Source organism: Argopecten irradians, chromosome 1, assembly GCF_041381155.1.
Source record: "Argopecten irradians isolate NY chromosome 1, Ai_NY, whole genome shotgun sequence".
Classification (NCBI taxonomy): domain Eukaryota; kingdom Metazoa; phylum Mollusca; class Bivalvia; order Pectinida; family Pectinidae; genus Argopecten; species Argopecten irradians.
In genome coordinates, this window is record NC_091134.1 from 8,404,774 (window position 1) to 8,420,727 (window position 15,954).

Below are 15,954 nucleotides of genomic sequence, written 5' to 3' on the forward strand. Positions count from 1 at the left end.
AACTACATCATTGTCCGTTCTATCAAAATACAAGATAATCTGTGACACGTACATGTAACAATCAAATTCTACGACATGACGGGGTGAAACACTGCGTACTGTGTGTAACAAAAAAAATGTGTGTTATTTAATTTCATGGTCTCGAATTTTAAAATGTTTTCGTGGGTAGAGATATTTATGGTTCGCCAATGATACCATTAATGCATCAAATATGATATTTTTTTTATATTGATGGTTCCACAGCAACCGCCAAAAGAACAACTCCACGAGGAAAATTACATGCAATGATATTAATTTGTATGTTCGTATTCAGAATTCAAAGAACTGTGCATTTGATTAAAGTGTACATGTATATACTTCCAGATTCTTTTAACTAGAATTTTGGTATACGAATAGCATTAATGGAGTGACCGATGAGATATGTAACGAAGAAGTCAAATAATATTACATTTATGCATGAACAGATTTTAGCTACATGCACATGCATGCGTATACGCTCATGTGCTAAGAATTGACTAAGTCCGAATAGATGATGTAACCAAAACCGTCAAAACTAAATTTAATGTAGATCAAATGATCAAATAAAAAAGACTAATGCATGGAACATCGTATTCGGGTTAGATGAGGTTTTCATGGTGAATCGAGCCCGAACTATCCGATCTCTTTGCGATCACCCTGGGACACCACTGCATGTGTACAGGTAACAAGTAATAGATATTTTCAATTCCCCATGTTCCTTTCCGTATGACCGGAATAATGTCGTTCTATCTCATCCACAATACGGCATATAATATATACAATTATACATTTCTATATATTTTGTTATATCTTTACATTCAAGATCCATCTTGTTTTTGTATCAGTGATTCTTAATCTGATAGTAGTGTGCTGGTTTGTTAAATGGTTTTTTTAGACGATATGATATGGGCAGTTCATACATGCACTCGGGATCGAGCAAAGTGGTCACAATATATAGCACCCAGGAAATGGTGATGGGAAAGGAGGTTGTTATGGTAAACAAAGGCAGTGTTTCTTTATCAGATCAACATTTAAAACACTAAAACGATGCATGTCTTTTACTTTTTTCTGTTAAATGTGTGTTTTGAGTCAAATATTTAGATTTCTTAAATTGTGAATAAGGAAGTGTTCGTAGTTCTCCGATCAACATATTTTTTTTTAAATTTTATATCATGTAGATAAACTACTGGATTTAGTATACTGACCCAACATGGCACATAAAACAAAACACTTGTGGATGGAGTGATCGAATTTAAGAAACGATTGATCGCCTTTACATTTCAGACTCTTTTCTTTCAATATATCTGCTAGACAACTCAAGAACTAAACCTAATTGTTAGAGTTCTACTTATATATTTCGGATAAAAAACGTAAAGAGAAATTGCAATACACACGATTGAAAAGAAAAAGACACAAAATATGTTTCAAACTGAGGGTTCTGAGAATTAATAACAATTTATATCAATTTGAACCCACCACAGTACCAATGGATAACTATAGAGGTCCTTATGCTCTGGATCAAATGTTCCACCGGGTTTTTTTTGTCTTGATTATAAGACCCTTAAAACCAATATACGTACACTCTGGTACACAGATACAAATTTATATAAATTGTAACTAATTCTCAGACCCCTGTGGTTTCTAAAATAGTTTTTTTTCTGCATAAAGCTGTTTCTAGATGGTGTAGATGAACTGAAAAATAATGTTTCACCCTAAGATTTCTGCATTAATGAGTGATTTAACTAGACCGAGTAGGGTTGGTGTGCGGGATTCTAAAAAACTGTACAAAGTATATGAATCATCTTCGTCCCTTGACAACTCCATGCACCATGTACTGTATACTGTCATCAAAATTTATGCTTTGGTCACAATGATCGGCCGCTATCTGGAGATAGGGGGTAATCGGGAGTACACCGCTGGTTTTGGGCCATTTCCGATATCGCACAACACCGGTCAAAAAATTTGTCCGACATAATTTACATTAAAAGGAGGCCGTGCGGTAATCGCATGGCGTCTGTTTCCAAAGAGAATTTTTTGGAGGCGGGTGAGGCAGTGAATATCGACCTAACAAATCTAATGCTTAATCGGCCGATTATCATATGATGTCCGGGCAATAACCGGCCTATTCACTTGACATCGTATGAATATCGCCTAAGTAGATTATGGATAACGAAGGACACTTGTACCCCAGGCCCGGCTAAATGTCGGGCGATGTGATTACCGCTCGATTCCCGGCCGGATATCGGACGATGCTCAGGATAAGTGGCCGATTATGAAATTCTACGAGACACCGGAGATATTCTTACTTTGAATTAAAACTCTTCGGGCACGTCCTCGATGCTGTCTGAGAGTCCCGTCCATCGGCCGGCCATGTCTGGTGTCCGGCCGGAGACCAGGAAAAATGGCTAAAATTCATGCCGGGAATACATCTTAAGCCTTATCAGAAGGGGTTGTGTACGGAAGTCCACTATAAATACCGCATTACTTGTTATCATCGTCGCATAGTTCTACACAAAAAATATACATCTTTTGCACTGATCAGAAACTTTACTTATTCTCATACAAAATTAAAGATCATCCACAGGTGTTTGGTTTTATAGATATTTTCTCACTCTCGCTCTCTCTACTAGAACTACGTATGTATTCATGTAAAGAGAAAAAAAATATGTATTGAGCCAAACACCTCTGGTTCATCTACAGAGTTCAATTATTGGCTGATGAAATCGGCATCCTTGTCCTCTAAAAAATTTTTAAAGAATACTTCTAACACAATTTTCTTGCCTTTATTTTGTCTTTAAAAGAACATCCCGTTGTTTGCATTTTAAGTTTCCACACTCGTGATATGTTTGCTTCATGTATATCAATGTATTCGGTATATTTTCAGTGACTTTTACGACTCTGGTTTTCGATATTTTATTTTAAATATGTTACGACATATTTCAAAATATTATAACTTGTGAAAGAGCAAAGCCTGTGAAATTTCCAGAATATCCGCGGAGAAACAATATTGCCAGATAAGATTAAAAAATGTTAAACCGTATTAAATCAATTACAAATATTTTTGTCCGGATCCCCTGACATGTGGCATATTGGAATTTCAGTCAAATATCTGCATAACTACTCATTGAGATAAATCAGGATTTGTTTCACTGTTATCTTCGATTTATTTCCATGAATATATTAATTGTTATCTCCACTAACGAAGAGAAAACAATCTCAATATTTTTTCTAATATGCTGTTCGCAGCTATATTTATTCATTTATTTATATCTTTGTTAGACCGTACCTACATGTATATACTGATCACCTGATACTCACCAGTCTACCCTTCATTTTATGTATTGATAGTGTACAGGTAGTAAAATCTATACATTAAATGCGGGCTTTATGAAACGTAGTTTATTGAGAGTTTCCGCAAACAAACGTGGTGACGTCGGCAAAACATGTGCGTAACTTTATAACGTCATTTATTCCAACGTCATAATCGCCGCATCTGGGCCCATTTTGTCAGTCGCCGTCACAATTAAGGAATGATTTTTATTTTTGTTCTTTATTGGTGTGTTAACTGCATTTGTTGGACAGATATTTTGAATGACGCGCGTCAAATTATTTTGTTGAAGAATTAAAAAATACAGAAACAATAGGCCAAATCTGGTGCGCATTAACACTACTTGCGGAAGTCAGTGTTCCGGTGAATGTATGATTGCGCGACAACCGACTGCGTTTACACAAGTGAAAACAATTTCCCAGTTGGTAAGGTTATATAGCCAAGAAGAAACGGAAATGCATATATATAAATATATTAACATATGCCCCTATATAGTCAATGGGAGGGGAGTTGCGTTCAAAGTAGCGTAATCGCAATGACGTATGAATACAAACGCAGTGCAGGTTCGGACTACTTCTAGTTCACGCTTCGATACGATTTTGCGTCATAAGTTGACAGATTTCAAAATGACATTATAGAGTTTCTATTAGATCCAATTAAATATATGTATTTGATAACAAAACAAAAAATGTGTATGTGTTCAAGCATTGTAACGGTAATAAACAACAAAATGAATCGGTGGTCGGGGCTACGACCGAGCTTTCCTCGGGATATTTCGGGGGAATTATATACAGTTGTTACGTCAGTATGTGTGTACGGTCACTCATATCACCTATATATATAGAACATCTGATTGTCGGCGAACAATTCTGTGATCGTCTAAGGGAACAATAGGTTAACAGGTCATGTACAGGTTTCCAGAAAAATAAAAACATTACAGGTAGTACCCTATCCGAAAAAGTATCATCAGCTTTCCCCCCGTCTTTGCATTCAAAATAGGCCTACACACACCATGCAAACACTTGTCTTTCCTTCGTATAATAAAATATAAGTCATGACTATAAAGAATTTAGTCTATATCGCGTTCGTAGACCGACACATTCATGACAAATATTCAGCAGCTCAACGGTCATACCACTTCGGACCGCATCACTACCCTGACAACGATACATACCGGTAGTCGTTCCGCCTCGGTTATCTCAATTTTTATTCGAAATGAACATTATTGATGCATTATCAAATTGAAGAAAACCCAACATATTTTAAAATAATTGAAAGGTGTCATTGTTATATTTCAAATCAAACTGCAGCAATAACATTCAACAATCGGAACTATATCTTCGGTCATCCTGACTTCCGAAGTTACTCAAATTAGCAACCATCGCCGTTTTGAATATGACGTAAAAGTATACTTATATATTCGCTACATGTAGAATATGTCTGTATCCCATTGCGTTCAAACCATCTTTAACGCAATCAAAACACTGTTCAATCTCTATATATATGGGAGAAGGAATATATATCAATACTTCAATATCAATATATGAAAATCTGTGGAAGAATGCAACATTGACAATTTTGTAAAATATGAAAGAAAGTTGTAGATTTGGAATATAAATAAATTTGGTGGTGAAATGGTGGTGAAAGAGAGAAAGAAACAAGTTATTTACGTCTATCAATATCATTTTCATAGGATGATGAACACGAATTGTGTTACATTATCAATTTGAATGCACAATGGGACAAGCCTACGTGTATGTTAAGTTATTCAATATGTGGGAATATGATGTATAGAATAACATAGGAAGTTATGTACATTTCGTAATATCCGGGTAATTGTATCACCTGGAGGCACAGCATTCCGTTACAATAGTAAGCTGTCACCTGGTTTGAAGCGGGGTTGAATTGGTAGTGTGTGATAAAGTATCTGTATTGTATTATAATCAACAGTCTGCATTTGTCTACATTTTGGTTTATTGAAACGATACTGATATAATCATGAGCAATTTAAAATGTATGTATTTGTCTGTATGCTTGATTAATAATTAATTAATTATCTTCACTTTTTAACATATCTAATATTTATTCTATAATTTAATGATATCCAATTTGTTATGAAACATACGTACGCGTATTACTGTATTATATTTTGTATTTGATGACCAGACTTCGCGGCTATTGTTTATACTGTTCATATGTGTAATAATAAGTAGCATGAATGATGTGTAAGTGTAGGCCTTACAAATGATTCAAAGTGTACATACAGAGTGCTGTTTTTATAAATGTGGTAAGTATGATAAATTTGAGGAATAGGGGAAATATTCAAATCCAAGAATGAAATATTTTATAGTATACATGTATTAATAGATTATTTGAATAAATGTTTTTTTTCATATTGTCTATCTGTTATTAGTTTGTTTATGTGTATCACTATAGAATTGAATCGACAACTTTATTTTGAGTGATATTTATGTTTCTGTTTACTCAACTAGTTGTCACATCACTTACATTATTCTTTGTACAGATTAAACCATGTTAAATATTGTATTACATGTATGTTATTCTATCTATGTAATCTTCAAATTGGAGGAAATAAAGAGAATAATAATAAAAATGAAACGTTTTGTATCATCGCTTCTGATTGGCTAATACGGCGGCGTTTTGATTTCATAGAAAAAAAGTCCCCCAATAAAGAATTTTTTGAAGAGATTATCTATAGTTCATCAAAATATAAGGATTAAATTGAATGTAATTTTATGTAATGGAGATATAACACCAAAAAATGTAATAGAACTCTAAATAAACTGCGACGCCAAGTATGTTTAATGTTGTAAAACTCACTCACAGTTGACAAATACACTTCTAGCAGCCAAAAGGAATAAGAAATAGGAAATTAATTAAAGTAAGACTGCATCATGTATTTGTGTTTCGTGTACACACTCTACGTCACGATCTAGCCGGAGATTATTACGTCAATGTCTCTATGGCTACTTACAAGGTCACAGTAAGGGTACTGAGTAACACTAATACATTCATGTACATATATTTACCTACAGTAGCTAGGATTTATTTACCATTTCATTTGTTTAATTTGCATTTCAAACCGTTTTACCTAAGATTTCTTGTTTATATTTATTAATATAAACCAAACTTTGATGAGCTCTTTCGAATGGCGTTCTTATTTTTAAAATCGATCAATTATTTAAGAAGTTAAAATTTTGTCACAAAATGGCTGATTCACCTTTCGTGCAAGTAACTCGACAAGCAATGTGAGAAAATAACTCTTTCATATGTAAATTATGTAGGATAGAACTATTCCACCCTCGGGTACAGAATTTTGGGTCAGAAACCTCGGCAAGCCTCGGTTCTGACCCAAAATTCTGTACCCTCGGGTGGAATAGTTCTATCCTACATATGTACATATGAAAGAGTCATATAATACCTACTAGTATCTCCCCGTGACGTCCGTCTTCCCGCGAGGGATTACACATAGATATACATATGGTTATGATATATTTGACATAACCCTTGACAACTCTGTTCTGGTATATTTTGTCCTAGTAAGGTCACATTTCAATCAAAAAATGATTTAAAGAATTTTACCAACAATATTAAATATTCGAAAACTTACATGCCCACAATTTGATGATACAGTACGTTTATTTCATTAAATGCACATAATCTCATTATATCAATGAAGAGTTAATGATACAACATTAACAACGCCATTTCGATGACGTCATCAGTAAAATGAATCGCTAAAGGATACAACGCATTTGTGAAAAAATCACCACCTTTGGCTACATTCAAACAAATCCCATTGGCACAAGGGGCTACTATTCATACGTAATATGCCATTCCTTTTTGTGTACATAGTATCTCTCTATATCTATAAAATATATATTATAAATAAGTTGTCCTGCTTTGGTTAAAGAGATAAAATATACCTAGACAAAAAGAGGTCAGGATAAGCCTATATCAGTCAACCACTAAAGTCGAAGAAGAGGTGTATCGGGTAGAATTGGATCCGGTCTATCCCGAACCATTGGTGCCCGGTAACTTTTTCACGGAGGGTGCCGCTCTTATGGAAACTATTGTATTTTTCAAGCAAATGTCGGAATAAAAGAATAAAACATCAACGTGTGTGATCGGATCTAGTGTCTGAAATTAGCCAATGTCCCAAGGTCCCGAATTACGGGGTCATCTAACCTTAAATGATATTAAATGTAGAGAAAGCCCGCTGGTACCATTACAACGGAACCCCTCTTGATCTATCGTGCATAGATGTATACAGGTTACGTGATAGGTCGTGTTACCTAGGTTCAAATATATATACCAAATGAACAGTAACACATATAGGGGTCACTTATATACATAAACACTTCCTTGTCAATCCATCACCAGTGTCCAGGGTAGCCAGAATTCCGACCATCGTCACGAATGTGCAGGCTTCGACACACAGGACACAGACCTTATACCCCTGTGTAGTCTCTAAATCACACAGAGAATAACCATGTTTTTGTCTTGGATAATAACTTGAAATTTTCACGTGACTTTGAAAATGCCGGGTCCACGTGCAGCCCGACTCCCCGGGCTGGTGTTTTTCTGTGTATTGGTGTTATGTATCAAGGAAACTGTGGGACAAGCGGCCCTATATGCCCCGCCCGGTCGATCGGCGATGTGGGCCTACCTTGGGAATGCAGCATACGCCTCAAACCTCACGCCTAACTTCGACTATACCACCAACCTGAATTGTGGCGGGAAAATTGTGAGTTCATTTTTATTAAAGAAAAGTAAACCTGTATTTCTATTTTTTGAATTTTTTTTTAGTTTTGTATTTTGGCTATGTCAAATAATATTACATATATATATATGTATATCATTTTACACTGTATATTATATTCCTGCAAAGACATGTACACAATGTCCTGAATCCTACCAGGTTACAGATTAATCAATATTCTTTTATTTTGAAAAAAAATCTTCGCTCAAGTGTATGTATATAAATGCAACACAAAAAAGTTAATTATTTCTCATATAAAGATTTTAATCGCAATCTCAGTAATTTGTCCTTCTTCAGCTAAGAAATATTGATAAGAGTATACATATAGAACCTATTTTGGTCAGGCAAACTTGTTTGCTTCCATTTGAGGTTAACGCGTTGAACAATTCAAGACCTACGATAAGGATATAATTTATTCACTTTTCCATTCTTTTTGGTTCATTTTACGAATCTGTTTATAATCATGACGTTAAAGTATAAGTTTTAGTTATTTGTCGTCGATCCATGTATAAATGGAACTTAGACCCCAAGATACTATGCTATACCTTTACATGTATGACAGTACACTTAAATACATACTTGATATTACCCTTTACATGTATGACAGTACACTTAAATACATACTTGATATTACCCTTTACATGTATGACAGTACACTTAAAAACATACTTGATATTACCCTTTACATGCATGTCAGTACACTTAAATACATACTTGATATTACCCTTTACATGTATGACAGTACACTTAAATACATACTTGATATTACCTTTTACATGTATGACAGTACACTTAAATACATACTTGATATTATCCTTTACATGCATGTCAGTACACTTAAATACATACTTGATATTATCCTTTACATGCATGACAGTACCCTTTACATACATGAATGCACCCTTTACATTTTCATACATGGTACTATATATCCTTTACATACATGGCAATACGTTTTACTTACATGATAGTATAAAAGTATCCTTTTTACTTACATTATATAGTACCCTTTACCTGTATGTAATTATGCATCGTCTAGCTAGGTAAATCATAATTATTAACTATCTATAGGATACAGTGTATTTAGATTTATACATATATATATCTAGAATCGTTTAGTTTGCCATTTAAGATCTAAGTAAGCGTTCGGTTTAATAAACCCTGTGTACGCACTAACTTCCGTGACTTCTGCCTTCATCGTGCTTGCTCCCGGCGCTTACAATATTTATGTAATACTGTACAGTAGATAGAATAACTCAGTCTGATTAGAATTATCGATCGTAAGGACTTGTTGTTAACATGATGTTTACGAACAAAACCAAAAACAAAACTGTATAATTGTCTTTTCAAAAAAAATAAAATAAAAATCTAAGTACACTGTACGCGTTAACACACTAACTTCCCTGTTTATTACGCGAGACCAACGTCAAGTGACTATGGGTGAATATCTCCTGATCTGGAAGAATATTGATATCGGGTATTATTTTATTATCAAATAAAGAAAACCATTTTTGCGCAGGAAATTGAAGGACTGCGTGCAGTGTTATTGCATTCATGACAATAATTTAATTTCCATTTAATTTCAAGTTGTTAATATGTACAACTGTATTTACGGATATTAAGCTCTAAGAACTTGTGGAAAGAAAGCTTTGAAATTACTCCTTGAAAACAGAAAACTTGCGCAATATCTATCAAAGTTACTGAGATTTATACATATATATGCACGTCCATTATTATTTGTTTATGACATGCCATGTCTGATTATGTCGTCAATTTATATTAAGGTAACACCAACCACTTACAAGACGTCATGCGGCCCATGTGGTGACGCAATTGACCCTGCCAACCCTTCGGCGGTCAGACCGAATGAGGCCCCTGGGGGTGAATTTGCTATTGGAGAAGTTGTATGGTATTACCATGAAGGCGCCAACATCAATGTTACCCTTGACGTTCGGACACCTCTAGCCGGTGGATTTTACCAATTCGCAATTTGCAAAACCGAAGCTTCGACGGTTGTCACGCATGATTGCTTTACTCATAAACTAATATGGGCTAATACAGGTCAAACAACCATCCCGGCGCCGACTTACAGCGGGTATGCCACCTATACTCTTCAACTTCCGGTCGGACTAACGTGTGATAACTGTGTACTTCAGTGGAAATGGATAGGTGGGTAAAGTTATATGTCTAGGAAACAATCCCTGGTTAGATGGTTCTGGAAACATGGGGTTTACACAGTCAACTTTCCCGTAAATAAAACAACGCTATTCAAAGTCTTTTGGCGGCACCGTTAACGTTGACTTGAGTAATTGTGAGTCATTTCTGCTCTGACATCATTTGAGTTAAAATTAATTCGTCTACTTTCACTACGCGCTAAAGATCCTTGAAGCCGCCTATAAGAAAATTGTATTCATCCAGCTTTTATTGAGAAAAAATATTAACTATGAGAATGATAAAAATAATATAGAAATGATAATAATGATTTTAATTATTATACAACAAATGCCAAAAAAGTAGTTCATGCGTGAACACATGGTATTTATCTTAATCTCGTCAGTTGTGTTTAAAAACTACACCGAACCTTCTAAAACTCGCTGTGTAAGTACATTGTACTTTGTTTTCAAAATATAACTAACTGACGCTGACAAAACATATTGAAATAGCAATGTTGTTTCGTTGATTCGTTAAAAAAGAATATGATGCAAAACATATTATCCGTCCGCAAAGTAAAAATGCCTGGTAACAAATTGTTTGAACAAAGCTGAGACTGTGTCATCACCACACCTAAAGGTCCATATAAAATAACTAAAATGGTAAATTAAATATGGCTATATATAAAATTTGTTAATAAAGTGCTATTCGTGACACGGTAATTTGAACCAGAAAAAAACGGTAAGTGAAGAGATCCGGTATGAAGTTTTAAAATATATTTTTTCTCTAATAGGTTGATTATATATCTGTCGATTCGCTATCTATCTAATTATTGTTACATAGTTTATAGCATTTATAATCGAAATAAAACAAACATCCTGCTCATACATTGTACTGTACTACTGGTCCGCTATAGCGCTAATGTGTATTTAGATTTCAAATCCCAGAATATTAAATATGATGGGAATGGCGTTTTAGGAGCTATACCAGGTACAGTACGTTGTTATGTCCACACAACAGTTTGACATATGATCATCCGCTATTGATTTTTTGTCGCAACACAGATGATAATCGAGAATGAATTATTAACAAGCTGGTGCTAAAGTACAATTAATATCGATTATTATAAGTGACTGCAATTAACTATTTTCGCAGTTTACACTTACTTTCAGTTGTAAACTCGAATATCAATTATATAGCGGAAAATATACCAGAAGTTAATGATCAATAAGGAGGAAATTACATCTATTATCTAAAATATGAGAATAAAACATTAATAATGTTCTGGGTTTTCATTATTGTATTCACATTTATTATGCATAATATCACCCTCGAATATGAAAACTGAAAATTTTGTGATTTGGTTACCTAATGTATAAGCATAAATTAAGATCTATAAAATATTAACTTAAACTGATGGAATAATTTCAAGAGGCTATTTTTCGTGAAAAGCATGTTGGAACATATTTGATTTATCTTTTTATTGCTAGTATCTTTTTTAATTCTCGTTTGACTTCCACTTTTTTCTTAAACATCTTCATTTTGATCTATTAGAGTTGCTTCCCTTCTTTATTCTGTCACTACAGATGAGGGAGTGAAACGAAGGGAAGTAGCTCTGTTTATCAGAATGAATATTTTGGACACTATATAGCATTGTTGTAAGTACAGCTTTTGATTTAACTCCAATACGGTGAAATCTTAATGACAAATGTAGGATTACACAGCTAAAAACAAATCGAAATGCGTTACACAGCTTGTTAGTATCGTATGCATTCTCATCCTCGATTATCCTTGGGTTACTATAACAAACGTTTATAGCGTCAGTGATAGGAACACCAGCAGCATCGAGGAGGATGCAGTCTATAAACACGAATCGAACTATAATGAAAACCAACTGATTTTCGCGTCCCATTGAATTTTCCGTATTCTATAACAAACGTTTATAGCGTCAGTGATAGGAACACCAGCAGCATCGAGGAGGATGCAGTCTATAAACACGAATCGATCTATAATGAAAACCAACTGATTTTCGCGTCCCATTGAATTTTCCGTATTCTATAACAAACGTTTATAGCGTCAGTGATAGGAACACCAGCAGCATCGAGGAGGATGCAGTCTATAAACACGAATCGAACTATAATGAAAACCAACTGATTTTCGCGTCCCATTGAATTTTCCGTATTCTATAACAAACGTTAATAGCGTCAGTGATAGGAACACCAGCAGCATCGAGGAGGATGTAGTCTATAAACACGAATTGAACTATAATGAAAACCAACTGATTTTCGCGTCCCATTGAATTTTCCGTATTCCGGGAACGATAAGAAATTGTGAAAATTATTCGCTACTAATATGTGTCAAGGACAGGTATGGGACAAACACTCTCACCACATCGGGAAATTGAATTAAATCGCCATTAAAATTCTTAGATACAGTTTAAAAACGCGCAATTAATCGCAAGTCGCCGCGGTAATAAGTTGGTCTGTAGTAATGAACGCTCTTTACGTCAGAAAATACGGTTCAATTTAACGTGATAAGTAATTTTACACTTGTTGTCGATACAGATGGAGCATATTCATGCCAAATGTTGGACATGCTGGTTTGCGGCCCTACCGTGACAAATTGTGCCGACATTGCCATCGTTCCTCAAGGAACAGCGTTCCCTCACCATTTTGACTGGCCCCGTTATGACGAATATGCCAGTATCTTCTCTGCTGACGGTAACCCCGGAACCGCACCACACCATACAACGACTGTCCCGGGCCTTACGACAGCAATTCTTCAGGATTCAACAACTTCTGCAACGACAGCGTCCACCAGCGGAACAGTTACGCAAACAACAGCTTTAACTACGCCGACGACGCCCACAACATCACTAACAACGCCTACAACGGCACAGACCACGCCTACGACGATACAAACAACTCCCACAACAACACTAACCATTCCCATAGCGCCACAAACCACGCCCGAAGGGGAGGGAAGCACCGCTCGCACGCCAATCATAATCATTTTCACAACAACACCTCGACCGGACTCGCTTAGCACAACTAGGGAACCGGAACCGACGAACGCTCCGGATCCGGCGACATCGACTGTCAGTACCACAACTTCTAGTAGTACAACGCCACAAGTCGCGCGATTGGTAGAACCAGTCGCGGTCGTAGTGCCGGGTATCTTGGGCATAACAAGCGTTCTATCTGGACAAGCTGGCCTTGGCATAGTATTTCTATTGCTTGCGCTGTTTGCATCGCAAATAAAGAATCATCTTCAACCGTTTGGGGGCGTTCCAAGTTCTGGATATACACTGCCAAGTACTTACCCGATAATTTCTCCGGGATATAGGCGCCCATTGACTAATCTTCAGTGGTATGGACAGCCATACACCGGCTTGAATAACCAGTATACAAGATTTGGTACAGTACAGCCTCAGCTCATGTCAGTTCCGTATGGGCATGGCAACGTCTTTACCGGAAATAGCCGATTTTCTCCGAATGGATATCCGGGAAGATATGTAGGAAACGCCAATATCGGAATCAACAATATCGGAATCAACAATGCCAGAAACGGTCAGATTCATCCGAATGGGTATCCAGGTAGATATATAGGAAATGGTAATGTCGGTATCAACAAAGCCGGAAACAGTCGATATCTTCCGAATGGACAGTCGGGTAGATATAATAGTAACGGGAATAACCGATACCCATCGAACGGATTTCCGCAAAGAAAAAGTGGCTACGGTAACAACAAAGGATATTCAAACAATAGATATAAAAATAACATAAATACCAACCACCAATGGAATTCAAATCGACCAAATATTAACTATAGATACGGAACCAATCAGGGGCAGGTAAATCATGGATATACAAAATCTGGTTATGGAAACAGTGTTCAGACAAATTGGAATAAAAATACAAATAGTTTATCAAACGGCATAATTGCCGAATATGACAGAGACCCAGCACCTAAAATAGAAAAAGCGCCCGACCCAGGGGCATGTAACTGTCGCGGGAGACTAGAGGTTTTCACGGTGTACTGTATGAACTATGGTGACGATAGACAGGGATGTGAAAAGGAAGGAGATATATGTTATTGTAAGGCGTAAAGATATTCTTCTGAAACCATGGAAACTTGAAAAGTAGCATTGACAAAAATGTTCATTAATGTGTTTTGGTTAGAGAGACTTTAGAATAAGCGAACTGAACAAGAATTGACTTTTGAAATGTTGTTATGACAACGACTGTGTCGCCTATGGTTGTGAGTTGAAATGAGTAAACTCGATTCGCAAACTTCAACATCAAATTCTTGATCACGAATTGGCCACAAAATATATAACAATGAACGTTTTCTGAGAGTTAAATATTCGTATTTATGCTAGTGACTTTAATAAGCAAAACGAAGCAACGTTTTCGCGACGTCTTGTATCAATTTCAAAATAGTACATTAAATCTAAATTCAAATTAAGAATTGAGTACATTTTTTTCTGTTGCACTTATAACAAGCTGGCTGGAATCGACAAATGTGAGTTTTTATGTATAGCCATCTTGTAGAATCAAATAGTTATCAGGGGCAACGCTAGTAAACCTATTTATTGTCTACTTATTATAATTTGTATATGTAAATATCCCAAATACTTCAATACATTGCATTTCGTTTCTAATGATACGGAGATATTTGACAACAAAGTTAACCGAGGCATGGGTCAGAGGTTACAATTAGTTATCTGAGGTATCTCTGTTATAACAGTGTATGGATAAAAATAAGTCCCATGATCATTTAAATTAATTTTAGACCCGTATGGTGATGATAACGCTTTTTGTAGTGTATTTGTATTTAATTCTATAGGCCTACCTATATATATATGTTCTGATTTAAAAAAAAAATTCTCATAGGTAAAAAAACCCCAAAAAAAACAAAACACAATCGATATTGCACTTGAAAACTCTATTGACCAAACGTGGAGTTTCACAGGGTGACTTTCTATGGTTATCGTTCTTCTTATAAGTTATAATTAATATGCCCATTACATAATCTTTTGAAGATTTGTCAAAGAAACGCCATCACTAATATAAAGAGATAAGGATCTTTTTTTCAAATTAAGGACCTTGATTAGGTTAATATGGTATTCGCCTTTGGTTATTATTATTTTACTCTACCAGAGCGATATAACACCATAATGACCTAACCATTGATCCAATATTGACAGGTAACGATTGTAAATACTCCCTCTTTATATCACAGTCTTGCACGAGAGTGCAATACGATGTTTTGTCACTGTTACACAATACGATATGACATTTGATTGATTATAACCTATGTGCGTGACTGTAAACCAGTCAGATTAAGAACGATTATTGAAATGAAATGAACTTGAGCTACCTATTTTTTTTAATTTTAAATTATTGATTCTTCTGACTGCTAATAGGTAAATGTATCTGGAAAGTCATTGCATTTGTTTGTTCTATCTAGTTACATGTATATTTCAGTGCTTAAATGGTTCGTTTTGAACAGTTCCAAAGTAAATTGATCAAATTTTGGAAAAATTGTTTTCCATATATACTTCATCTTCTTTTCTGTAATGATAAAGAGAGAAACATGATAATAACTAAATTTGATATTTTTGTATGTTTTATATCATTTTTTTCAATCTCTATGTATGTTTTTCAAAACA

At 35.3% G+C, this 15,954-nt stretch overlaps 1 protein-coding gene across 1 annotated transcript; it reads left to right on the top strand.

The window, feature by feature from the left end:
• Positions 1-7,907: 7,907 nt before the first annotated feature.
• LOC138316271 (uncharacterized) lies at positions 7,908-14,388 on the top strand. The gene is made up of 3 exons (XM_069258235.1): positions 7,908-8,114; positions 9,914-10,298; positions 12,845-14,388. Exons 1-3 carry the CDS (start codon positions 7,908-7,910, stop codon positions 14,386-14,388), a joined length of 2,136 nt encoding a protein of 711 aa, XP_069114336.1.
• Positions 14,389-15,954: the final 1,566 nt, after the last annotated feature.

Bases quoted from the DNA above. Each gene is read 5' to 3' on its own strand.
- LOC138316271 (XM_069258235.1), top strand. From the start codon at position 7,908: ATGCCGGGTCCACGTGCAGCCCGACTCCCCGGGCTGGTGTTTTTCTGT. The intron at 8,115-9,913 runs GTGAGTTCATTT...ATTTATATTAAG, and splicing joins TGAATTGTGGCGGGAAAATT to GTAACACCAACCACTTACAA. The intron at 10,299-12,844 runs GTGGGTAAAGTT...TTGTCGATACAG, and splicing joins ACTTCAGTGGAAATGGATAG to ATGGAGCATATTCATGCCAA.